The sequence below is a fragment of the Larus michahellis genome, chromosome 1 (genome assembly GCF_964199755.1).
Source record: "Larus michahellis chromosome 1, bLarMic1.1, whole genome shotgun sequence".
Lineage (NCBI taxonomy): Eukaryota > Metazoa > Chordata > Aves > Charadriiformes > Laridae > Larus > Larus michahellis.
This window is the reverse complement of record NC_133896.1, coordinates 222927735-222954656: the sequence shown is the minus strand read 5'-3', so window position 1 is coordinate 222954656 and position 26922 is coordinate 222927735. Positions and strand designations below refer to the sequence as shown.

The window sequence follows — 26922 nt, the reverse complement described above, 5'->3', positions numbered from 1 at the left end:
AAAATGCAATTTGTACACACATTACATGCAAAGCAACTGAACCATTCACGTACAACACCATATTTTACCTTTATAATAAAATTAGATACACTTTATTAAGATGAATTTTGCCCCTTTACATTAATCAATACTTGCAAATAAATACTAATCATTATATTTTTACAGCTGGATAGTTCTCAGAGGGGTTCCCACAGTGCTTCATAAACATTAAACACCTGAAATACTTCATTAATATATACATTTCATTTAAAGGATTACTTTGCTTCGAAGAAAACAGTGCTTTCAAGAGAAGTTTCTGAAAAAATGCAGATATTAATCACAGAATAATCTTCTAAAAGAACTGCTACTTGTCCAAATACCTCTGGAGGAAGATGTGCCTTGTGGAATGTAGGGATGCAATCAGGTGAGCCAGAAATCAAATCAAATTATCATAATATACATCACTTTCCAAAGACAGATAGTCTGCTGATGCTAAAACCAGCAAACCACTCATTTACAGTAAGCCAAGGAATCAATCTGTACATTACAGAGCTGGAAGCAACAGTGACATCCCAGTTCCATTAAGGTGGGAAAGCTCTATTTTTTGTGTAACAAGATCTGGATTTCACTTGAAGAGTCCACACAATTTCAACTGTGCAAATTCCTCCAGCAATAAGAGTTAAAAAATAGTTACACAAATGACAACATCTAAGAAAATATTTCTACAAATCGGTCACCGTTAAAGGAGAAAAGCCAAAATGCACATCAGACACAATGGCACCAACCATATTTGGTGTGTTCAGGACACCCACATCTTCCAACTAATTCAGGTTGATCGCAGAAGCAAACGATAGTCAGGCAGTCATGAAATTTGGTAACGTGATAACAAACATACTTCAGTTACACCAATGTTGCTCAGCTGATAAGCACTATCAGTCCAGGAAAACAGAGTGTTACAATGGAGTCTACCCTTCCAAAACACAGTGAACAAAATACCACTGAAAAAAAATGGCAAACGCATACAGGGTAGAAAAGGAAATTTTCTTAGATAAAATTTCATGTTGACAACACAGGAGAGAGAACAAAGATAATTAATCAATGCCATCTGACTAGCCCTCTTTCATTCTTGCTGTACAAGGCGTGATTAGCCTCATTTCATACCTCTCCTGCACAAATAACATTACCAGCGAGCAATGCCAGCTTATGTTCATACGTGAAAACAGAGCCAGTGTATCAGCAGCAAGTGATGTAATGGCAATTACACACGCTGCTCATTCCCACGGCTGCAAAAGGATAATTTCTCAGGATGACAATGCCAAATGCTGCAGGAGCTAAAGTTCATTATTAGGACTCTCTCGGAAAGCAATTACTGTATGAAGTTTCAGAGAAGCCATTTTAAACATCTTAATAAGTATGAACACATCTTACCAGACACACCTGTTAAGTAACAGAACAAATGTCTTTTCTGTGGGAAAGAAACAAGAATTTGTTCTTTTGGCACGGTTTAGAATCCCTGCACGAATGCTTGCGTCTTCGGTTTGATAAGAATTTGGAAACAACAGTAACATATTTCACATAATAAAACCTAGTGGAAATTAAAATGCCCAATCAGTAAGTGAAACATTTAAACTTCTGCTAAAGTAAATGAAAACAAGCTTTTGTTATTATTTGCATGGTTATTTTCACAGGCTCTATGGTTCGAAATTGGAATGAGAAATATGAGTTCATTATGCATCTAATTCCTCAATGTACAACTGTATCTAAAACTCAGAGGCTGGTTCATACATAAGGTTGAATCTCATTAAGCACGGTAATGTAAAGCTGTACGCAGAAAAACTTCATTATTCTAGTCGCTAGACTAAGGGAACCGTGTCTTCAGGAGATTTTGCATTCAACAAAACCGAAAACCTAAAAATCACACCTTCCATTTAACAGATGTAATGCTTGTCAACACTGGAGCTCAGCACTTCCGTCTGAAGCCCAGACAGATGTAGTCTTCTGGATCTCACCAGCAGAAGAGATTACAACCCCCAGCTGGCCTGTCACGCATCCGTAACAGAGCTCATCGCCCCCACTGCTCTGACAGCAGAGCAGCCTGCACATACGGCCCCATTCACTAGAGGAAAAAAAAAAAAAGAGGGGGGAAAAAAAAAAAAAGCCAGCCAATTTAGCTTGGTAATTCCTTCTAGAACTATTTTAAATGCACTTTCTTGCCTCAAGTTCTTGCCTACATCCCTCTACTCTGCCCTGGTAAGACCCCACCCGGAGTACTGTGTCCAGCTCTGGGGTCCCTGACATAAGGAGGACATGGACCTGTTGGAGAGGGTCCAGCGGAGGCCACAAAGACGCTCAGAGGGCTGGAGCCCCTCTGCTGTGAGGACAGGCTGAGAGAGCTGGGGATGTTCAGCCTGGAGAAGAGAAGGCTCCAGGGAGACCTTAGAGCCCCTGCCAGTACTTAGAGGGGCACTACAGGAAAGCTGGGGAGGGACTCTTTATCAGGGAATGTAGCGACAGGACAAGCAATAACAGTTTTAAACTGAAAGGGGAGATTTAGATATTAGGAAGAAATGTTTTACTCTGAGGGTGGTGAAACACTGGCCCAGGTTGCCCAGGGAGGTGGTAGATGCCCCATCCCTGGAAACATTCAAGGTCAGGTTGGACGGGGCTCTGAGCAACCTGATCTGGTTGAAGATGTCCCTGGTCATTGCCAGGGGTTGGACTAGATGGCCTTTAAAGGTCCCTTCCAACCCAAACTATTCTATGATTCTGTGATCCTTGAAAACATTTGCAGTAGTTTCTATTTTGCTGGTTTTCCCTAGGTGAAAGGAAGTAAATACTAAATGACCATCAAAGAGACATATTAGCACAAGCTAGACTTCTCACTGACAATTACATTTAATATTTAGGTCTTTTAACTGTTACTGCATGACTAAGACGTAGTTTCAGTATACACAGTGACTGAAGATTTGCTGGGACCTGGGTAAAGGTATGAACAGAAGTGGTCACTTTATTCAGGACACCCTATATGTCTGCCAATGCAGCTCCTCCTTGGTGCTAGAAAAGAAGGAAACAGGCAGCTCTTCTCAAATCAGGAACTGTGCAGGTAAGTATGGGGTTAACATGTCCAGCTACAAACCCTTTAATCTGTTGCTTTGGTCTACAACTCCAGGAGGGTAAGATCAGTCAACTGCTGCGCAATTTTGCTTGAGTTACTGCTGAGCCCACTATAATATGCCTTCCAACCAAAAAAGATACAAAAAACTGCATCATGCATCCTATTATACCAACCTATCTACCACATCCCGTTTCTCCCCACTATCTAGAATCAGATCTAAAGCATCCAGGTCTCCACAGTCTCAAAAAAATCTCTTTGCATGGTTGCAAAGAGAGTTCAGAAATACTCGTGCCACAGTTATGCAGAACGCCAGAGAGGTACCGATATTTCTTTGATGGATTAAAACACACGATACCAAACCGCATTCTGGGCTGGAAAACAACATACAACCACTTTTGCTCTCAGGGGCTTCTGAAGGAAGTACACAGTAATAAATTCAAGGAATCATACAAGTTCAAACTAAACATTAAAAAAATGTGAAAAAACCCACAGAAATTGACTAAAAACAAAAAAGAAAGAAAAAAAAAGGAGCAAAGTATCATATTTCCATCCTCCATCACCCACCCAGAGAAGAGAAGGAAGCTTATACAGCTCAAGCTGCAAGACAACGTTGATAGTAAGTACATTCCAAGTGAAGGACTTGTCAACATTATAATCTTAGGAAAAGCTCTTAAAAAAAATAAAAAGTACTCAACTTGTAAAGATGTCATGTATTTATACAGCTTTCTGGCTTGTTCTCATTTTCTTTCCAAATAATACTTACTCGGCTCCTTGACCATATTCAAGTACTGAACTGACTTGTTCAAAGGACGTGCCCATGACAAGTCTCAGACGCGCTCCTGAATCATAGCAGCTAGTTTAAAGTCCGTCCCTGTGTAAGCACAGGACTGCTTTTTCCCTCCTGATGCATTACTTTTCACTTTGTCAAATTTCATAAGTGATTTTCATCAACAGATTTTTCTGAAATGGATGAGAGTCAGTTTTAGATTTCTGTATCCTAAATAATATCATATAATCTCTCACATTATTCTTTACCTCTTTTTCTAGATTGTTTAGGTATTTCCAGAACAAAGGACACAGCAGGAACATTACTGGCAACCTCTTTCTATTATGAAAACTGATTATTTACCCCTTGTTTGGTTTCACGTATTTTAACTACTTGCTAATCATTTTCTAATTCCTGGAATACAACTTATCTTTCTTCTTGAAGAGTCCTTGAACAAGAAATCTCGTCAAAATCATTTGGGAATTCATGTATAATGCACCAATCATATCATCACCAGATATATATTTTTCCTTCAAAGAACACCAGTAAATTTTGAAGGTTGGACTTCTCTGATAATCATATTATCCATTGTTTGTTTGAAATGCCATTTAATAGCTCTTGCTATTCCTATTCATATCCCATTTACTTAATTGCTGAGGCTCTGAATTTTATTCCTGTCCAAAAAACTGCCAAATACTCCTTATAATTGAACTTTCATATTCATAAGGCTTCCTAAATACTTTCTTATTTTGCCTTTATTTATGATTTCAGTTCACCAGCCCCATTTGACACCCCAGCCAGCAGGCTGACATTCTTTTATTTGCAAGTCTTGCAATTGCAGGTGGTGGGCAGTCTGCAGAGACCCTACCAGCAGAGGTTCTGCTGGAGGCCACAACTCTTCATGGGCACCTCTTTGCAACAGAAAACGCGTGCACACCTCTTAAAACGTTTGTTGGTTAGTGCACAGCTGTAAGAACAGTAGGGTAATAAGCATTGACATGTATCCCTTGTCACGTTAAATTGTAAGAATTGTCCTTTGCATGGGAAGTGCATGGACTCAGTAACATTCCCATCACTCAGTCCACATCTGGCCACGCACTTTGTTTTGGAGGCCAAAACAGCTTTAGATAACTGTGCTCCATGTAAGCAAAAGCAATGCCACACCAGCTGGCTTCAGAGTCAGACACTAATCTCTTACCTGCTTCATTGACTAGCACAGGCACAGCCATAGATCTGCTGTGGCTCGTAACCTCGGTCAGAGGAACGGCTGAAAACAGTAAATCCACACCAGCTGAATTTAGAGAGTAACGTCTAACCCCAGCACTCAAGTAAGGCACTGCTCATTTACAGGCCAGCACGTGGCAGGATAAGGATGGCCACTGACAGCTCAGAGGTGTAAAGGTAAGTCAATACAACTCAGATTGCTAGAAACATGCATATTCTTTAGAGCTTGTTACTTAAGGATTCACTTTGAACTTTGCAAATTATTTACTTAAAAAGTGTTCCATGGCTCCTCCGCCAGCTCCTCCTCTTCTTAGCCTTCTCCCTCAGCTTTGAAGCAAAGTTTAGGGGCTTATAAACAGCTCTAGAAGTAGGGCATAATGGGTTTGATTAGCTTTTAGAGGGGCTGTTGAGTGCACTGTCAGATAACTTCCAGAAATTCATAGCTACTGCAGGCTTTAGATGTCTATGTATAACATCTCTTACAATAAATGCATTTAGATCTAGGACACCATCATGTTCATAAACAGCAAAGCTTAACTTTTAACTGTCCTGACAGTTACCTGAAATACACACTGGAAACAGCTCAGAATACAGAAGTGGCATTTGTACTCATTTTTCAGAGCAAGTCTGTATCTTACAGAACCCCAGAAGCTGTGCTGGGATTTCCTTCGTTTATGTCCACAAACATGGAAAGTACAAACTTGGATGGCTGGATAAAGCTTAGGATAAATGAAAGTCATCACAGCCCCTGCATCAGGAAAATAGAAACCAACACCACATTACATCAGTTCTTTCTAGGAGAGAAAGATTAGGCCTTCCCAGTTCCCCTCTAGAATGTATTTGAATTTCCTGCAACAATGTATTTTGAGTCAGTAAAACAGAGAAAAGGAGGAAAAGTGAATACGTTGACTTATTTACTGATTTAAAAGATTACAAGAACAAGAGAAAAAAAAAAAGGTTCACATTCAAGTGATAAGACCAGAATCAACAGCTGTTGCTTTTCTTACTCTCACCTATTACAAGCAAGCCTATTATAAAAAAAAAAAAGAAAAAAGACAAGTTATTTTGTAAATTGAGAAGTTGCGTAAAAATGGCGTTCCTGTTACATTTCATTTTTAGGACAGTATACCAACCTTAGAATGCAAAAGCAAGCGATATACAAGGTCCCATTTGCTGTCAGAAAGGAAGTTGATTGCAAGATCTCAGGTACCAGCTTGTGCAAATAATAGTCAAGTTTTCGCTTCCTGAGAATAGCTGCAATCTGAGGGAGGAGGGAAGAAAAAAAACAGGGGGGACAAATTTTAATTCAGTTAGGCTCTTTTTTGCACATTGTAAAGAAAAATAAAAAAGTAAAAGGAGACATGCCCATTTAAGTAGTAAATCAAAGCCTCTTAGATTTGCTGGTTTTATGAACAATACCACAAAGTTTGCCTTTGAACTCGTTCCAGCTGTTACAATATTTATACCAGGAAATACATCAAGCAATCCTAAACGGGAAGTATAGGGGGAATTTTATTACCTTGTTACCGTTGGCCATAACAGCCAGAAACATTGTCTGCCAGATATCAGAACTTTTAAGACATGATAAATTTACACTGAGGTTCGTCTTTCAGACAATTGAACTATCACATAAATAAGGTCAGAACATCACTAAAGTAATCCAAATACACAGTGTCTATGAAGTGATGACATATTTCTAAAGGCTTTTGACTCCAATTAACCAACTGCAAGTCCCCCAAAAATTTTCACCATCTGCTGGAAGAACAACACATTCCTAACAAATTTTATACAAATGGTATGTTATCCCTAAAAAACTGCATAAAGCAGAAAATAGGCTGGATCTAAAAAAAAACATGTTCTTTTTTGTCAGTTTAATGTATGTTCTACATTTTATAAAGAACAGTTACTGAATGACTCAAACACTGAAGATCCTCAAAGTCTTTTCTGCGAACAGAAATTCTGCAAAAATCTAATGGGAAGTGTAGAGAACCGGGCTCTACTCAGCGATGCACAGGGGTAAGACGAGAGGCAACAGACAAGCTCAAATATGAGAAAGTCAGATTACATCTAAGGAAGAAAAATTTTCACTTGAAGGTGGCTGAACATTGGGATCAGGCTGCACAAAGCGATTGTGGACTCTCCATCACCGCAGATCCTCAAAACTCAATTGGAAATGGCCCCAAGCAACCTCATCCAACTGGCCTTGCTTGGAGCAGGAGGCCAGGACTACCTGGCCTCCCAAGGTCCCTCCAACCCCCGTGCTCCTATGATTCCATGAAATTATACTTTGGGTGCACCATCAGACAGATTTTATTGTTTTTTTCTTTTTAATAGCATTATCATCTTTATCTGCACCGATCTCCCAGGAAGTCTCAAAACTGGCAGGAGTTTTCGGTCAATGCTTAGAATAAGAGAAGTTCCAAATAGAGCACGCTTCCTCCTGCTGGTGCTGGTGAGAACAACGAAAGATGTCCTGTCAAATCGGAATTGGCAACACCTCTCAAAGGTTCGGTTCCTCTGTTTAAAAACATGGGGGAGGGAGCTGTTCTGAAACACTGTCCGCTCATACTGAATAGCAAGTAGATGGTTTAGATTCAGAGATGGGCTGAGGATTCTGCTAAAAGTAACCACAGGGAAGTTCTGCCAAAATCTGTTTCCAAAATGAATCTTGAACTAAGGATTAAGGAGAAATATACGCATAAACAGACTTCTGAAAACAGATTTACACATTACTTAAGTGTCAAGGCTGCTTAAACCATAATGGATTAGGCAATAATGCAATCCAGATAATCTTTCTGTTGAAGAAAAGCCTTAACGTAGTCTAAGTGACAGATCACTAGTTGCTACCTCCTCAGCTATTTCTAGCCTACTGTATGAAGGTCATGAACACCTGGAACAAAATAACAATTTTTTGCTTTTAAGAACACAGACTTTACAGTGTGAAGCCTTGCTTCCTCATACCAAAGTGTCATTAAGTACAACAGGAAAAGATTGGTATCTTATACATTAATATCAAATCAAACTCTAAAACTTATTTCTGTAGCTTCTACAACAAGCTTTAGACTAATATAAATTTCTGCTTTCTCTTCTCATTACTGTTCAACTCCCAAGTGAAAAATAGAAAGAGAACCAGGAACAACAACACACCAACCAGTGCAAAGAAACAATGCACATGATAACTGAATGAGCTCTATGCTTACGGGCAACGGAGTCTGATGCATGCCCAAAAAAAAAAAAAAAAAAAATCAAACCACAAAATGCCCTCAAAACAAATAATGTTCATCACTTTCAAATTGTTTTATAAACATCAACTAAGCTAAATATTGTGTACAGCTGAAAACAGGCAAGAGCAGACTATTAAGCAGGCTCTCCTCCACCACCAATGGTGTGATTATATGGAAAAAATATTATAGATACTTCTGGACACCACCTTGCTCTCGCTTTCACTTCCACACACTTCAGAAAAGTATTATTAAAGTTGAGGTTGGCAAAACAGGAAGATTATGAAAGCCACCAGCCTGCAGCAGTTCATGATTCCCACTGGGATACCTTCACTCAAGAAACCTGCAAGGACACCGTGACAAAGGCCCAAATTCTTATAATAAATACACTGCTCAAGGATTAGCAGCAGACATTGCTAGCAGGTTGAAGCATGGAAGAAGAGGCCATCAGGACATCCAGTAGATACTTCCTTGGCAAACTACTAATCTCCATGAAGATGCTAACAGATGTAGCAGAAGGTCTGTACATTACCTGAGACACCCTGTAGAGCCAGAGAGACAGAAATGAACACCTCACTGACATTATGCCTCAGCTCTCCAGCTATAAAAGAAGCATACGCATCCTAGGACACCTCAGGGTGGTCTGCATCAGGACCTTAGTGTTGATAGCTGTAAAATTTAGTTTGAGGTGTTATTCACTACAAGAACGAAGGACTGCAATTCTGCTTCAGCTCACTGATCCAAACTGGGAATGGCCAAAACCAGCTCCATACCTCCCATTACTCATCACCCTTCTCCATAATTTCTTAGTTTCACTCTTCTCTTTTTGAGATGGACTGACAAAAATTTCATAAAACAAAATGCTTTGGTGCTTATAAATTATTATAGATTTTCAGCTTCAGTAAGATAGTACAGCACATTTGCAACGCGAGTGGAGCACTGCTGTGTGAGATAACACCTCAAGTGTTTGCTGCTATGTGAAACCCAGACACAAGGCTGCCTCCCCGCCATCTCACGCTGCCCATGCTGCCTCACCTCAGCTCACCTCCTAACCCAGAGGGCTAGCCGTGGTCCAGGGAACAGACGTAACACACTCCCCACACCACTGTAAGACCATGATTTTACGGGAGAGAAAAGCACAATCCACTTCCAATGCTGCCTCTCCCTTTATTTCTGAAGGCATGCTGTTTTTCCTGTCTATTACCCTTTATGAGAAGGAGAAGACTGCCCAAAAAATGTCTGGAACCAGGGAGAAAAGACTCCACCGGATGCCTGTGGATTATGACCCAGGTTTCATTTATTCATGACTTCTCCAGGCAGACCACAGCAATGCAGCCTTACCTACCTCAGGGTGAAGAATGCTCCAGCATCTCCTTTGACTAACAGTGGCTTAGGAACACATCAGATCTGCTGCAACTTCCTACCCTGCCTTTCCATAAGCACTGAGTCACTCTTAAAATCTGTTATTTTCAAGGCACCCAACGACCTGGCCTTAGGATACTTAGAAGGGCTACACAAGGCTCTGGGATAAAGACTGTCATTAACAACTCCACCCTTCAATGGAACTTACATTTAACCAAGACAACCCCTCCCTGTACAGCACCACCTTTCCTTAAAAAAAAAAAAAAAAAGTATCAGTAAAACTGCGGAATAAAGTTTCACAGTTACTAAGAGCTGTCACTGACTGCACCATTTTCCATTTCAGATTGAAGGCGCTTGGCTTTCACTTCTCATTTACACATATACCGTGTATCATGCATCTAAAAAACCAAAATGACAGAACTGTAAAATCACAATGTCACCCTGTACACACATTTCTCTAGGGAAGAGAATAAAAGACCTATTGTAACCATTGGCCACCGTATATCCAATATACCATAAAAACTCTATCACGTAAAGCAATATGCTTGTCACCGACATTTAAAGTAACAACTAGATAAAGGCACTTTCTCAAGCAGATTTGCCCTCTGCAGGTAAAGAATACCCAGGTTTGAAATATTTACCTAATGTTAAGTATTTATTTATTCATCAAGAAAAATTCCAACACTATCAAGAGTTAAGCATTTCATTCAGGATAGAGTATAACCATTCCTCGCAAGTTAATTTGCAAGAATTCTGAAATACCTGGAAAGTGATAAAGAAAACCCACATTTCAAAAACTAAAACTAGTGTTTTCCTCTCACCACGTTTTTTCTTACAATATGACATTTTAAGTACTAAAAAGAAACTTTAAGCAGTAGTACAGTCTGCAGATGCAGTCTTTATTCAGCCTATGTAAGCATTAAACAGATTATTTCAGTCCTAATTACCTCAGTCCATACCAACAGCTGCGCTGTTTGCCTGTAACAGCCTTCACAGCCCTTCTCCCATTTAACTCCACTTTCTTCTCTCAAAATCAGCAGAGCTCCAGACACCACAGCTCTAGAAATAGGACTGAGTCCAGCTTTGCTAACATTTTTACATTATCATCTTCTAATACAGTCAACTAATAAATCCCATCTTTCCCAGTCTCCCAGAAGAAGTACTTTTCTAGATACCCAAACACTCAACAACTAAGAACAAAAGGAAATTTAAAACAAATCATGCCCTGTGACAGGGCAGATGGCCCAAGAATGTCCAAAGTTTTTAGAACTTTCTGATTTCCTTCTATTCACATCCGTGAGTTCTAGCTCTTGATCTCCCTCCATTGCAACGCTGTCTGCAGAAAATACAGATACACTGCAGAAGAAGAAATGAATGAATCACAGTTGGAGGAAAGAAAAGGATCAATGGGGGATGGGGGGGAAAGGATGAAACAAAACGAATTCTACATATTTCATCATTAAAAACCTAAACAGCAGAGATAGAAAAAAGATAACGGAGAGAACATTAAAAAAGAAGGCTGAAAAGAACAGATTTAATTCTAAAAAAATCAGGTATGTTAAAATATTAAGAAATAAGTAGTCAGAAAATTTTCAAGCATTCAAATACCATAACACAGGCACTAAAGGTTGTTTTAATATTTTAAATGTCTATTGCTGCTTTTCCAGTGATTTGCAAAAGCCCGTAAGAGAATCCCAAGCCTCTCCTACATACAAGAGTAGACTTCTGTTATTTAAATGACAGAGTAACACACATGTAATTGTATGACAAAATTTTAAGAAAGTAAAAAATGTCATAGCATCAAGTCTAAAGAATTAGTAGTACAAGTGGAGACAGCTTAAGAAATTTATATCTATTGCTGTATTTAATTCATCTGCGCACAAGTTGTACTTCACAACTATAACTACGTAGGCTGTGTATCACTGGATATTATAATTATGAGGGTAAGCATATGCGCATCTGGATGAAATTTAGATAAATCACAACACTTCAGTCCTCAGACAACCAAACTTTTGCATGCTACATTCAGACAAGACAAATACATTACTCCTTCAAGTGAGAAACTGATTTGATGAAATATACCCTGATTGTCCTTGTGTAACATCTGTGCCCTGCACACACAGAGGAAGGAGAAGAAATTCAACACCTGCCAGCCTGATTTCCAGAAAAAGTACTTCTGGCCCCAAACACAATTAGTTTGGTACTAAGAATGTGGGCAGGTAAAGCCTCTTGAATAAGGTAACTCAAGCACAGGGGAAAGAAGATTTCCTTTCCACACTGAAGACTGATCCAGCCCTGCCCAGAGTCCTATTATCACCTCTGGGAAAACTGAAAACAGAAAGACTCTGACTTAATTTTAAGTAAAATAACTCCTTTCCTCGCTTCTGCACACAACTGTTTAAAACCTGAAACCCAAAATTCAATTATGCTTTAATGCTGGCCTGGCAGCGTTTGAAGGCTTCTGAAGGCAACCCCACACCCTTGTTACTTACAAACAGGGACAGATACCACAGAAAGACTTGACCACAAACCTGTCCTCCAGAATCCTTGAATATACAAACACCACAACAATTCCCTAAACAGCTGATTATCTTGTATGCACCTTGCCCAGACTGGAATATTTCTCCTTCTCCTGTTCATCAACTCAATGTAAACTGAACACAGATTTACTCTCTGATGGTAATGACCCCATTTCCCCTACAGTTTAAAACAAGCTCTGATTTAACTCTCACTCAAACACTTTGGCCATTACCATCTTGAAACAGACAGACAGAAAATGTTCATATATATGAAAAATTATATTTAATTCATTAAAAAAAAACCTGCCATGAAATTATATTTAACATAGGTAGAAAAACCACAAGAGGCAGGCTATTACATCTCCTCAAACACCGTTTTCATGTGAATAGAAATAAGGGTAGAAGGAAGAAATGTGGTTTTCAGACGTTTATGTAGAGGAGGTGCAAGGAGGAGATCACTCCTCAAATCAAATGCAAACACTCTCGAAGTAATACATTAGTTGCTCTAAGAATAAACACTGTTAATTATTTGAACTCCAAACCCACTGTATTTTATGTCTGAAGTATTAAAAAAAGCCTACTCAGTAAAAATAAAAGAAATAGATATAAAAAATATTTTCTAACGTTAACTACAGAATTCATACAACTGTATTTTAACTCTCCAACATGAAAACGGAATTATGAAAAATCAGTCCACCAGATTCAGGATACCATCAGTTTGTGGAACAGCATTAATGAAGTCCTTTCTTTTTTTAATTTAGACTTCATATACAAATTTTAAGCCCTATAAAACTAAAAAAATCAGAACTGATTTATTCTGTCTGAACCACAGAAAGAATTTATGCATTTCCAACACTATCCTTAAAACACAGCTGCATAGTCTTGCACAAGACTTTCAGCCAGGCTATTAACATGTTCAGCAGAAAAGGAACACGAGACTCAAAAACCAGCTTCCCCATGGTCAGGGGCACCAGTCAGGCCTGATTATTTTAACGATGTGTCATGTAACACCTACAAGTAATCATCACCCAACCGCAATAACCTGAGCTTCACCTCCAGTATCCTCAGCCTTCACCTCTGTCCCTGAACTATGGATTCCCCAGGAGGAAACGTGCACAAAGGATGGTGCGACTTAATGAGTGTGCAAATTGGCTGCCCAGCGTACACAGTCTGACAGGTTACAGGGCAGGCTAAAAAACCACAGACCTTGCACCAACCCTGCCATTGTGTGTACAACATCATTTTTTTCTCTTCTTCCTCCACCAAACCACCATTTCCTAAGTTTGGACAGTGTGTATGTCTTTAAGAACACTGCCCCTCCATCAATTTTAGTGAAATTAGCCAACACATACAACACCGACTGACAGAAACTGAAAAAACACACTATCGTCTCTCTCATTCCTTCACAATATCCAACTAAAATCAAGCACATCAAAACAGAACTTTTTTTTTTTAATTTAAAAAATAATAATTAAAAAAATTACAGAAATATTCAGACACCTAGACAAATCTCCAGGAAGGCAGAGTTCAATGATATTTATAAGAGTGACTGTCTGGCACATTTAGGCACCTTTAAAATGCAAATTTATAGACAATCAATAATGCTGTGTAGATCCTTTATATAATACATACACTGCAAGTCATTAAAAAGCCAAGGAAAATTTTATAACTTAAGTCACACGTGCATGCTAAAAGCGAAGCAATCCCCAGTCTTTAAACCAGTTAAGAAAATACCTCAGATTACTCAAGCAGCATGCAGAGCTACAGACTGATGTCAGATTTCTTTCATAATTATATTCAATTATTTATATGTTCTATTATAACCATTTGCAATTTTGTATGAATTTTACAAGAAAATTATTCCTGTGCTTTATAAAAATTATTTTTAAGCGCTTTGCAGTAACTTAATCTCAAAATGCCCTCAGGTAACACTTGGGTTTTGAAAGACACTGTTGTTGAAATCAGCAATTTGTTCTCATGCCTCTTCTTAAACATTCAGATTTGTTTTTCCTCAATTAGCTGGTCCCTCCCTGATTTCACGGATTACAAAGCCTGGCTTCCAGATTTTTTCATTTCATAAATCAGCTCCTGCAATACTCTGAGGAAGAGCGTGTGCCTCCTGCTTTCTGACTTCCTCTGTCCCTTGTGGGATGTTACATGAGGATCACCATCAGGGGGTTGGGTTGTTTTGGTTTGGCTTTTTTAAAACTTTCCGTATCATCCACCCAACTAAAAAAAGAAGCGAACAGTACTCACGTACTCTTTGAATGACATTTAAATTACCTCCAATCCTGGCATGACTCTCGTTCCATGACGACTTATCTTCACTGCTTGTTTCCCTTGTGCTTAAATGAGTAGAGGGCTATTTTTCATTCCCCTTGAAATGTACAACTCAGAATAATTTTCAATGATTTTCCCTCTTACCCTGAAATTCTTGCACTTGACGAGTACAGCTGTACCAACTGAAAGGAAAAGAGTTATGTCTCCTTGATAAACAGTCCCTTTAATGATTTTTGCTGGTTCCCAGTATTTGTAGTGTCTTTACCAAGATCTTTGCTCCTTCAGTCAAGGTTGGAGGGCTTTCCCTGGTTTCCACCATTACTGCAATGCAGGTTCCAGGTTACTCCTTGCAGCTTTGAGCATAAATTCTTCAGTCCAGATGAATTCAGTAACTGATCCTTTTGAAATTCTCAGTATCTCAACAAAGACTATTTTTGTTTATTTTCAATTTATCACAGAATTTTACTCATCTGGCCTGAAAGCAACCCGAACAGAGCAGAAGATCGCAGCCTGGAACAAAGATACCACAACCGGGTTCTCACTTTAGTAACACTTAAGCTAATTTTAGTCATATTTAACCCAGCTTCCAGAAGAATTTAAAGGCAAGAACACACCGACCTACATGTCATTCATAACACAGCACAGAGGTACAGGAAACTACACAGTACTGAGATCATCAGATATCCCAGCACGACGCAATCACACACCACCATCACAGCCACCCCAGGTACCGGGTCCTGAGAGAGATGAGTTTCCTAATGGCCTACCCCAGAGATCCAAGCTGGCATACAGAAGTGTATTCAAGGGTAACACTAACATCCTTCTTAGCCTCCCCACCCTCCTTTCAAATGGTTCACAGCACAGACAAACAAAACATCACGTTTTAATAGACTCAGGAATTCTGGACTATTTTAGAATACAATCTGGCCAGTACAGCCTTCTCGCACACCTCAAAAAGGTGACACATGATGACTACGTCTGCACTGGCAGATAAGACAGGATCTGTTTTAGTGTTAGCTGGCTCCCCAGCTTTGCCCAGGACCCATCCAAACAGCTCTCCCTAAGAGAAACCAGGCTTGAAGCAAGCCTGAAGCAGCAGCAGCACGGCCAGTGTGCACCATCCATCCCTGGGGCCGCGTACATACAGCCAGGAAAGCGATGTGACACTCACACCTCATTCTGCCTCACTGCGATCTTTGGCTGGTGACACTGCCTTCCATCCAACAGTTTTCAAAACAATTCATTAGCGCAACAGTTAGGCTTGTTCTTATTATTACCTCTAGTCAATCAGCGATTTATCTGTGAAGAGACCTGCCAGCTGCCATGTGCATGACTACCTGGCCCATGTTGTACTAGTACCAATGTCCCTCTCATGTTTAGAGAAGAAAAAACACTTTATACTTGTACAATTGCTGATTGCATTTGTGACTTTAATTTTCCCAAGTAACAAGTGATAGGACAAGAGGAAACTGCCTCAAGTTGCGCCGAAGGGGTTGCGGATGGATATTAGGAAAAATTTCTTCACTGAAAGTGTTATCGAACATTGGAACGGGTTGACCAGGGTTGAGTCCCCATCCCTGGAGGTATGTAAAAGATGGGTAGATGTGGTGATTAGGACCATGGTTTAGTGGTGGTTTTGGTAGTGTTAGGTTAATAGTTGGACTCAAGGATCTTAAAGGTCTCTTCCAACCTAGACGATTCTATGATTCTATGATATACAATGCTGCCCTAGGAATCTTACAAAATAAATAACGCAGATTCAGAAAAAGAATACAGACACTCAGGGGTCAAAGACAGACAAAGATGATACCAGCAATGGAATCATGAGTAGGAAAAAGAACTTCTGACACAGAAAGAAAAAGAAGCAATTGGCATCTAAGAACCTAAAGGCTATGACAAGCACAGGAGGAAGCAGATATGGCACAAGTATGAAAAATACTAGAAATGAGACCAAAATGAATACGAAATGAGTACGAAAAGAACAACAAAGGCAAGACCGAAATGAGCATGAAACGGGTATGAGAAAAAATTAAAAGAAATCAATAAAACATAGCAAGGCCCAAGGACCATTAAAAACTGTACTGGAATAGCAGACTCAGGTTACACCTGTTCCCCTAAATAGTTGGTGGAACCATCCCACAGTCCAGAGGACACAGAGCCACTGGCATCCACGCTGCTTTAGACTGGGTGCTCCTCTCCTTTATGCCAGCAGATTTGTCCTGGAGAGAGGTGTTTGGAGTCAAAGCCAGGAGTAAACTAACAGCCAGCATGAACCACAAGGGGGTCAGTGCTCAAGCTGTTCCCTGGCTGTGTCATTTAGCCCCAGAGGCATGCCGCGGTCGAGAGGAGATGGGCAGGACAGAAGTTAGGGTGGAGAGGCAGGGAGGGAGGCTTAAACTAAGTGAAGCAAGCAAATTATCAGAGTAGGAGAAAGAAAAGGTGAAAGGCACGGATGACTCTTGTCATCCCACAGGCAAAAAGTCAGAAGAATTCGCTCAACTGCAAAGTAGCAAACGGATGATTTTTACTTTATTTTGATTAAGAGGAAATGGTACCACCAGATCCAATTACTAGATTTACTACAAAGACTTCAACTAAGCATATTTATCTACTGCAAAATGTGCACCATCATCGAACAAGCACCTAAAACCTACAAACTCTCAGGAAACAGAGAACTTTGCTCTAACGCATGTGATGAATAGTGGATTTTCCATGTGAAATCAACAGAAATACAGAGAAACAAAAGCCGAAACAATTAAAAGCTAATATTCCAGCCTCTCATTTCCCTCTGCCCAGCTTCATGCAATTTCCTTGTGAAATCATTCTCTTCTCCAGACCTCTGTGAACTTCTAGAAGTCTGAATTCTTCAACTTTGAAAACACAAGATTACACCTTCACATTTTCTTTAACCTTGAGTAACCTAAACCGGAAGTACAGATAGAACAAAGTACAACAAACTCTGATGAAGGACTTTTTCAGTAACATTTTCTTAAGATATCAAGACAGGCAGTTTTTTAAAAGTGTAATTATAAGGTTTATGGGAGATTGTTTGGGGTTTCTTCTCGGGGTGTAGGTGTTAAGCAGTTTTTAACTTTTGTCTTCTTTTTTTCCCCCTGTAAAAGTCTGCCTCAGAAGACTTGTGCATTGCGATATTTGGTTTGTGAAATACAAGCAGTCATAATTATGAAATAGGCATTCCTGGCAGCCCCTTCATATGGGGAGGGAAAATTCAATTTAGATATAAAACCTACTTTTTCTAAAGCAATCAATCTGGAGCAAAAATAAAAACAGTGAAAGTATGATATCTGAAGAATATATTTTTTCCAACTAAAAAAAAAATACTCAAGCACAGTTATTAAAAAAAAAAACCAACAGTGCAGTACTACTTAAAAGCAAAGACACTGTGCAGCCATTCATTTAAAACAAGTATTTTACTTATCAAACTCTAGCACCACTTCATTTGGCTCCATCAGTCTCTCATTGACTGAAGAGCGGCAGAACATTTAAGAGATGTGGGGTGTAGATGTTACGAGTTTGGGCTCTGGATTATAACTGTCCATAACCATGTTCCCTCCCAAAACAACCTCTGACACTTTAGTCTCATCTATTCATTTTCATTCATTTCCACACAAGCTTTTGTGAGAGGAAACTCTTTCATCTACTTTCCTTCGTTATTAACTTGTGGCAACAGCAGGAACAAACAAGCAAGAAGCCATTTTACAGGCTTGACATCGAAAAATGAAGTGCAATTTTTTTTTGTTGCTGAGCTGTACATGGGACTGGGACTAAGTAGTACCAGAAACACTCTGAACATACACTGATATAAAGATAAAACAATGTAAGCCCATCCCCTTATGTGAATCTCAAAATACAGAAACAGACTGAATGTTTGTACTGTCCAACTATGGTATTTCATTTACAAATACACGGTTTTCAAGCACAGTTTTGAGTCCAGCAAAGAATGACCTTAGTGATCACTTACTTAATTCAGGAGTGTTCTTTCCCTGCCAGCCTACTTAATGTGCAAGGCTTCTGCTTCCCCCTCTGCAGCTCCCACTGTACCCTTTCACTCTTTACCTTACACTGTCTCTGGTGCTCGTCAAATAAATCAATTCAATTCATTAATGCAGCTGAAAATTACCCCAGCTAAAAGCAGGGTAGTAACCTCTTTCTGGGTTATTGAATGAATCTAATCTGCTCAAGGAGACTTAAGGTCCGAGACCACATAAAGAAAGGAGTGCAGTTATGTGTCTGGGAGCAAAGACAGACAAGTGTTTCTTCCCTCTTTAGGTAGCAGTAAGACTTTAGAGCAGCTCTGCTTTACATTATTCTGATAACTCAAGTCAAACACTGTCAACAAAAACATAAGAAAATTAAAAACTGTAAAGAAGGCAGTGTAAAAAACTGATGCAGATGTTTTGCAGTACAGCATGACATTGGTTGAGAAAGTTCCCACCCCACTTTGGATTTGTGACAAGACATAACTGTTCACGGGGCCACAGTGTAAAACAGATCAGGAAAACATTTTGGATTTTTGGGTTTGTTTTTCTTTCCAAAGAAATAAAAAGGGGGAGCTTTCCCCCTAGCCTGCGACCACACAACTGAGTGAACTATAACACAGCTATGACCAGGAGTCTATTTACCAGGTTTGGCTGCTGGAGAACTTTTGATTTAATTACAGAGCTGTTTAAGCTGCTTTATCGTTAGCCAGACCTGACAGATCACCACTACGCCTCTCATGGCTCATTTCAGGCCCATTTTCTGCTGGTACAAGTATTCATGCTCCCACAGAGCAAACTGGATCAGAAAACAGATACAAAGAAAAAGTTACTGGGGAGGGGAGGACGAGGATAGGGAATGTTATCCTCTGAATTAGTTTCTGATCCAGCTCACTGTATGCTCATGCAAACAGCTGCCACTTCTGTTTGTGTCAGTTCAGAGCGAAAACGTTCTCTGTCAGACATGACAGCTCCTTACGTCCACACTGCTACCAGTTATTAACTTTTTTTACCATGTAATTGGATATTGTCACAATTTTCACACAAGGAACACTTCAATGGGAGCTTAAATTAATTACGCCAGGACTGCTGCAGTCCCACTCCTTCCCTTCTCTTTATTACATATCTTGATAATTTTGTTTTACCAGCACTGGTAGAGTTGAAAGTACAGACTTAGCTTGCAGCCAGCTCTCTACTCGATCCTCTGAGCACCACTACAGAAGCAACACGGAGGTGGGGGACAGAAAGAAGTGCTCACCTGCAGCGATTCCAGCTTAGATCAGCTTTCAGGATACATTTACGCAGATGGATGCAAACAGATCCCAACTCCTCTACCTACACCCTAATTTGCTGGAAGCAAGCCAGCTGCAGCTGAGGTGATATAACCAAGTCTAACTGCACGCTCAAGCTAAGATACGTCACCTGTAGGATACTCTCTGAATACTTAAGACTCCTTTAGACTTCATGTATTTTTGTAGCCTTACTTCGTTATACAATAGAATCTTCAAGGTATCTCCAACAGCAACACACGTGCAATACACTTGCTACAGCCAAAGGTACAATGCTACCCTCCCAGGCAAATACTAAGTCTTTTTACTCAGATATCATACGTACTGGGAAATGGCAAAATTATGATGTTTAGGTTGTGCCCATGCCCTCCTACCCCCCACCAGCTTCACCCCTCTCACAGCATAATATGCCACCAGACCCCACCACCCCCTGTGCCCTTCTTCACCCTTCCTAGGTCCAGATTCAACACAGTCCTCCTCTCTTACCCCTCCCCACCTCAAGCATCAGCCTCCCCCCCCCCAACCCTTACACCCTCCAGCTCTCAAACCAAGCTGCCTCCCCCCATCTCTCTCCTCCCAGCACCAGACTCCCCCACAAAACATCCTTTTTACTCTTCTGCCCCCTCACCCCAGGGTCAGACTGCCCCTTGACCTCTCTCCCACCCTTCCTCTCCCAAAGAGCCGCTCTCCCCCCATCCCAGACCAGCCTCCCTCCCTCAATATGCCTCATGCCCTTCCCCCCCATGCCAGGCCAGGCTCCCCCCTGCTCTGATATCCCCTGTGCCTTCCCCACACACCCCTCACGCCCCTTCCCCTCACCTCAGGGCGGCCTCCCCCCACATCCCTTGTATCCTTCCCTTCCAGGCCAGGCTTCCTTTGCCCTGATACGTCTCATGGGCTTCCACCCAAATCCAAGGCCAGACTCCCCACTCCCTGATACCCCTTGTGCCCTTCCCAGGTCAGCCTCCCCCAGCATACCCCTCACACCCTTGACCCCCCTCAGGCCTGACCCCCACCATAGCCCTCACACCCTTGACCCCCCTCAGGCCTGACCCCCACCATACCCTTCACGCCCTTGACCCCTCCTCAGGCCAGGCCCCCACCATAACCCTCACACCCTCGACCCCCACCATACCCCTCAAGCCCTCGCCCCCCCTTAGGCCAGACCCTCCCCTCATAGACTAACCCCCTCTCCCCGCCCCCCCCCGCAGACCCACCAGGTAGAGGGTACTGTAGATGCGGAGGGACTCGGCCAGCGCTCCCTGCGTGACGTGGAGGACGGCCCAGGAGCACCGCGGGTGCCAAGTGTGCCCGATCTCGTAGCAGCTGTGGGGGATGGACTTGCTCAGCGCCGCCATCTTTGCCGCTGCGCGGCGACTGAGGGGGCGGGGGGGGGGGCGCGCGGCCTCCGCGTCACCGCCGATGCAGGAGAAAGGTCGCGCAGGGCGCTGGCGGCGGCGGGGTTACTCGCGGGCAGCCGCTCCCCCCCCCCCCCTCCCTTCGCGCGGCTCGCGTGAGGCCCGCAGCCAATCCGCGGCCGCCGGGGGGCGGGGAGCAGCGGGGGCGGGGTGGCGCGAGCCGAGCGGCGGGGCGCGCGCTGCACGTGGGCTCGGGGGGGGCGCACGGTGCTGCCCGTGAATGTGGGTGTGTGTCCCCTGTGTGTGTGTCCCCTGTGTGTGTGCCGTGCCGTGTGTGTGTGCCGCGTGTGTCCTGTGTGTGCCGCGTGCGGGTGTCCCGCGGGTGTGCGTGTCCCGCGTGTGGATTTCCCCCCACGTGTCTGTGTGTCCCGCGTGTCGTGTGTGTGTGTCGCCCGCGTCCCCCGCGTGTGACCCCCGTGTCCCCCATGTATGTGTCCCGCGCGTGCGTGTCCCCTGCACGTGTCCCCCGCTTGTCTGTGTGTCCCGCGTGTGCCCCCCGTGTCCCTCGTGTGTGTGTGTCCCGCCTGTGTCCTCCGCTTGCGTGTGTCCCCCGTGTCCCGCGTGTGTGTCCCGTGTGTGTGTGTGTCTCCGTGTCCCGCGTGTGCGTGTGCGTCCCATCACAGAATCACAGACTCTTCATGGTTGGAAAGGACCCTTAAGATCCTCGAGTCCAACCCAACAACCTACAGTCTCTGCCACTAGAGCGTGCCCTGAAGTGCCACATCTAGACGTTGTGTGTGTGTCCCGGGTCCCCGGCGTGTGTGTGTGTGCTTGTGTCGGGGGTGTGTGTGTGTGTCCCGCGTGGAGGTGTCCCGCCTGTGTCCCCCGCGTGTCCCCTCCCGCAGCACCGCGCTCCCGCCCCCCCGGTACAGCCCGCAGCCTCCGCCGTGACCCCGAACGGCCCCGGGAGGCGGAGCCGGCGAGCGGGGGCGGCAGGGGGACGGTGTGCGGGGCTGGAATCGCGGGTGCGCCCCCGCCCCGGTACGGGGGGCGTTTGGGCTCCGCATCTCCCGGTGGAGCTGGGGCGGAGAAGGGCCGCTAAAGAGGTCGATTCTCTCGGGTTTGGAAGGAGGGGAGGGGGGACATGACGGCGTGTTACAAAACCCTGAAGGCAGCGGCTGGTGACACGGTTCTAGTTCAGCTGCAAAACTGGCGACTGCTTCTGGCTCGAAATCACAGAATCACAGAAGGGTTCGGGTTGGAAGGGACCTTAAAGGCCACCCAGTGCCACCCCCTGCCCTGGGCAGGGACACCTCCCACCAGCCCAGGCTGCTCCAAGCCCCGTCCAGCCTGGCCTTGAACCCCTCCAGGGATGGGGCAGCCACAGCTTCTCTGGGCAACCTGGGCCAGGGGCTCACCGCCCTCACAGCAAAGAAATTCTTCCTACTATCTCATCTAAATCTCCCCTCTTCCAGTTTAAAACCATTACCCCTTGTCCTATCACTACACTCCCTGATAAAGATTCCTCCCCATCTTTCTTTTTATGTACTGAAAGGCCATAATAAGGTTTCCCAGAGCCTTCTCCAGGCTGAACCCCCCCAGCTCTCTCAGCCTGTCCCCACAGCAGAGGGGCTCCAGCCCTCTGAGCATCTTCGTGGCCTCCTCTGGACCCGCTCCAACAGCTCCGTGCCCTTCTTGTGCTGAGGCCCCAGAGCTGGACGCAGGACACCAGGTGGGGTCTCACCAGAGCAGAGCAGAGGGGCAGAATCCCCTCCCTCGCCCCACGCTGCTTTTGATGCAGCCCAGGGTATAGTTGGCTTTCTGGAAATTTACTTCTGAAATAAATTTTTATTATTTTGGGAACTAAACGGGCCGGGTGAGGGATTTTACATTAGGTCTCTGTTAAGTAACCGTTTGCAACACTCAGTCCTGATGGAACAAGTACACTCTGTACCTTCTGTGCAGTGGTTAAGTCAGGAGAGGTTATTTGAAGACCTAATGGGAGACATGTCCCGAGGGAAACAGGAAGATCAGCAAACTAACCTGCAGTCAAACACAGTCTTGGAACAGATCCACGGCAAGAAAAGTCCTCCCCCTTCCAGCCTGCCTCACATTCTCCTCCTGCAGAGCCTGCAGACTTCCCCCCCTGGATCAGACTTGAGACCAGTCTGCACCACCCCCAACAAGATAGAGCCAATTGGTCAAAAAACCCTACCGTTCTTCCCAAGAAGGGTGCGAGAGCATACTTGCATTTCAAATTTAGCAGCCAGACGGTTCACCGAACTCTGAGCCTCTGAGAGACTCTTTGCAGGCTCCCGGCAAATCTGCAGGAGGAGATTTTTGGCCTAAATAGTTCAGTTATGCTATTTCAGTCAAGCGTGCTTGACCGAGCAACCCTGTGTTTGATAGAACTCTCTCTATGACAGTCGGTATTTAAAATCTAGTAGAAGACCCTGGAGATAACTTTAAATTCCACTTTAACGCCAAGGTACGTGTCCCCTGCAGCCGCGGTTGTGTGGCTGACCAAGGGGGTGAATGCTGCTGGGTGCTGACCCCCGTAGGGAAGCGGCGTGGGCAAGATAACCTGCTGCAGCGTTGTCTGGACTTTGGCTTGGACCCAGTGCCTCGCTTGCTGTTTTTGTATTACTCTGTCAAAAGAGCTGCTTGTGGGCAGAAAAGGCAATTATTGCCTAAGATACGGATTCTGGCTCGCTTGCTTGCGTATTTTGGCTTTGCTGCTACTCTGGGCTTGCTTGCTGCCTTGTGCTTGTGGGCAGGGAACCATGGCACGTACAATATTAATAATTGCACAAGATAATAATTTCACTTCTGAGACGTGTTTTTGCAAACAGTTCCAATTTTTGTCTTGCTCAAGTTAAGGAAAACCGGTAAAGAAGGACCCTAAACATGATACCCTGTTCATTTGTGCAGCAGCCCTGATCTGCCTGCTCAGAACCGGAGGCTTTTGGACGTCTCCTGTCGGGCCAGCCGAGGAAGACTCTGACAATGCACTAACGAGGAAGGTGGCACAGCCCTGACCTTGCTCCAGACCCTTTTCCGTGGGGTTGCAATATTCTATTCTGGGAAGAAGCCCTAGGGGTAAAGCAGCATGGGAATACCACTGGTAGCCCAACTGGCATTGGATGCCGGCCCAGGCTACTCTGTCCTGGGAGAATCTTACCCTTGATTGGAATGGGGACAAAATAGTCTTGGAAAGGGAAGGAGTCACATGAATTAAAAAAGTATTGAGGACCTTTACTTTTGCCCATTGAAGTACCTGGTGTTTTCGGGAGCTCTCCTTGTCGCGTGAACAAGGCTGTACACTGGGAATGGCAGGCTCTCTCTATAATGTTACTTGAACATTAACGCCAGCGATGAACCCTGTGGCATACGGCCAAGTGACACGGCACACGCGGTTCAGGACTTGCCCTGTGATATCCAGGTGCCTTGGAGAGAGTTACTCAGAGCAGTCCCAAGAACAAAGCCAGGGAGTGAGCTAATAGCTCGGCAGCGTGAGCGGTGGGGGAGATGGGAATGCTCGCCTTACTCCCTGGTCCTCATTAATGCAGCAGTATTAGATATACCGACGCGCCTGAATAAAAATTTAGGCAGCCAAAAGTGTCAGATAGGCGTGTGAGCCTCGTTAGACTAGGACAGAGACGATACCCTCGTCTCCCCGCCTTGTGCCGCAGAAGGGAGCGACGTGGCAGCGTCTCGCTGCCTTGTAGAATTTCTGCTCCAGTTGCCCGCGTACCCGTTTGCAGCTGGGTGAAAAAAACACAGCTTTCAGCACAAGCCCTGGGCCAGACTCAGTCTTTAGCAAGAGACTTGAACTGGTGGTGGGCCCTGCAATCCCCCAGTTCAGCTGTGCCGATGGTAACTGGTTATGTTAGGGACTCAGACGGTTTGGGCGGCAATGGCTGCGTGAAGACCAGCAGTGCCTGCCTTTCCAGGTTTCAGTGGGTCCCACAGTCTAGGAACACTCTCTGCTAAATACCCTCAGCAGCTGACACACCTGGTGGCTTCAAGGAAATGACGTACCTCAGCCCAGCCCATGAGAGCGGCTGGAGGTGTGAAGAATTCCGCCTGCCTTCTGGGCGAGCCCTGTCAGCCTTGCGAGCTCTAGCTGGGAATCCAAGGCGCAGCGTTGAACTAATTGGAGCAAAAGCAGACAGGGGGAAAAAAAAAAAAAAAGAAAGAAACGGAGGAAAGAAGCCAAACGGGGAACTTCACATTGCAGGAGGCTTTGCCTTCCAAGTGCATTGGGATCTGGGAAATCTTCCTTCTAAACATTTTTAAATATCAGAACAATCTGGAAACATTTTAACTTGGAAGAAATGTAATGTTTTGCCCTCTCCGTTCCCTCATGCTGTTTTCCAACTTGTATGCTTTTTTTTTTTTTGCCATGTATTTGTTTTCTCCCTCGGGACAGGTGATCCAGCTTTTCCCTGCTGCTCATGCGGTCCTCGTGCCTCAACTTCGCTTCTGGAAGTAGCTTCTCCTGTCCGATAGGAACTGCTCTTCCCAGCAGAAAAGTTTTTTTGTCCTCACTTCTTTTTCTTCTTTTCTCATTCTTGCACTCTCATTGTTTTTCTCCTTCGGTTTGTTCTCCTGCCATCTGTGCAATTGTCCCATGCCTCCATCAGGAAGTTTATGAAATCCAGACTGAAAAATATTCTGCTGCTAAAAAAGCTAGGGATTAAATTCACCCTTCTGCTCAGGTCAGTGGAGGTAACGTGTACACGCAGGCATCTCCTTCCTTAGGCAAACTGCGTAGGGCCTTGGAGACGTTGAGATGCTGTCTCTCCTCCGGGGCCATCTCAGAATACGGAAATTTGTAAAAAAGAGCAGATTTCAGAACAGAGCTTTTGAGAAAAGAGGTCTGGAGTTTCATGCCATCGGTGATGTACCTAGGGATAGTCAGCTCCGCCAATCCCCATTGCTTCCCAAAAGCCAGGACAAATTGTAGGTACAGAATATAATTAGTTTTGTAAAAATAAACCACAAGGTTGTAACACATATCACTAATACACGAAATGGTTGTATTGAATGGGAGCGGATGGCCATTAATTGAGCTGGTTTTACTTTCCCCCAAGGAAAGAAGGACCCTTTAAGATCTACTTTCTCCCTTGTCTCCAAAACTACTTACACCTTAAACTTAATGCATTTTGCATTATTTGAAGAGTGATTCTCTTCTGGCTTACAGTCACGAATGCTACTTGTTCGGTTTTTAGCAGGGAGGAATCTCAAAATACCCTTGTGTTTGCTGATATTGCAAGGTAAAGGAATTAACTGGAAGCTTTCCCATTTTCCAAATGTAATCATTTCCAAAATAAATATGGGATGTGCTGTGGGATAATACCCTGTGAACATTTTAATACACACAATAATATTCTCCAGTTTATATAAATCTGGATGTTTTCCAAACAGAAATGTTGCAGTCGTTCTTACAGAGGCACCAAGGATTACATCAAGAGAACAAAATCGTGATGTTCTCCATGCGGATTCTGCAGGCCACACCAGGAGACGACATACGGAGCCGTAGCCATGCTACTGGCGACAGTAGAACTGCACTGCAACTGTACTTAGCCCATGGTGCTGCGGTGCCTGGAGGCAGCGATTTCGTCTTCCTAAATCAGGTGACAGAATTGGTCGGTAAAGCCTAAATTAAGCCACCGGGCTCACTAGAAAAGGAGTAAGAAGCTGTGCATGTGGACGGCATCCCAAGAGCAGCCCAGAACAGCAACTGCGACGCTGCCGCTTCTCTGCTTCTTTCCTGCTTTCCAGGAAAATGCTTTCTGTAGTTCTGGA

At 43.6% G+C, this 26922-nt stretch overlaps 1 protein-coding gene across 1 annotated transcript in view; it reads right to left on the bottom strand.

Annotated features, from left to right (window-relative positions):
• The window catches only part of TMEM135 (transmembrane protein 135), a 198056-nt gene extending 176797 nt beyond the window's left edge, over positions 1-21259 (bottom strand). Inside the window, exons 1-2 of the mRNA XM_074572505.1 lie at positions 20971-21259; positions 6218-6345 (exon numbers count right to left, since the gene is read on the bottom strand). Coding sequence (XP_074428606.1) covers positions 6218-6345; positions 20971-21111 — 269 coding nt within the window. The 5' untranslated portion in view covers positions 21112-21259. The remainder of the gene's footprint in view (positions 1-6217; positions 6346-20970) is intronic.
• Between the last annotated feature and the right edge of the window lie 5663 nt (positions 21260-26922).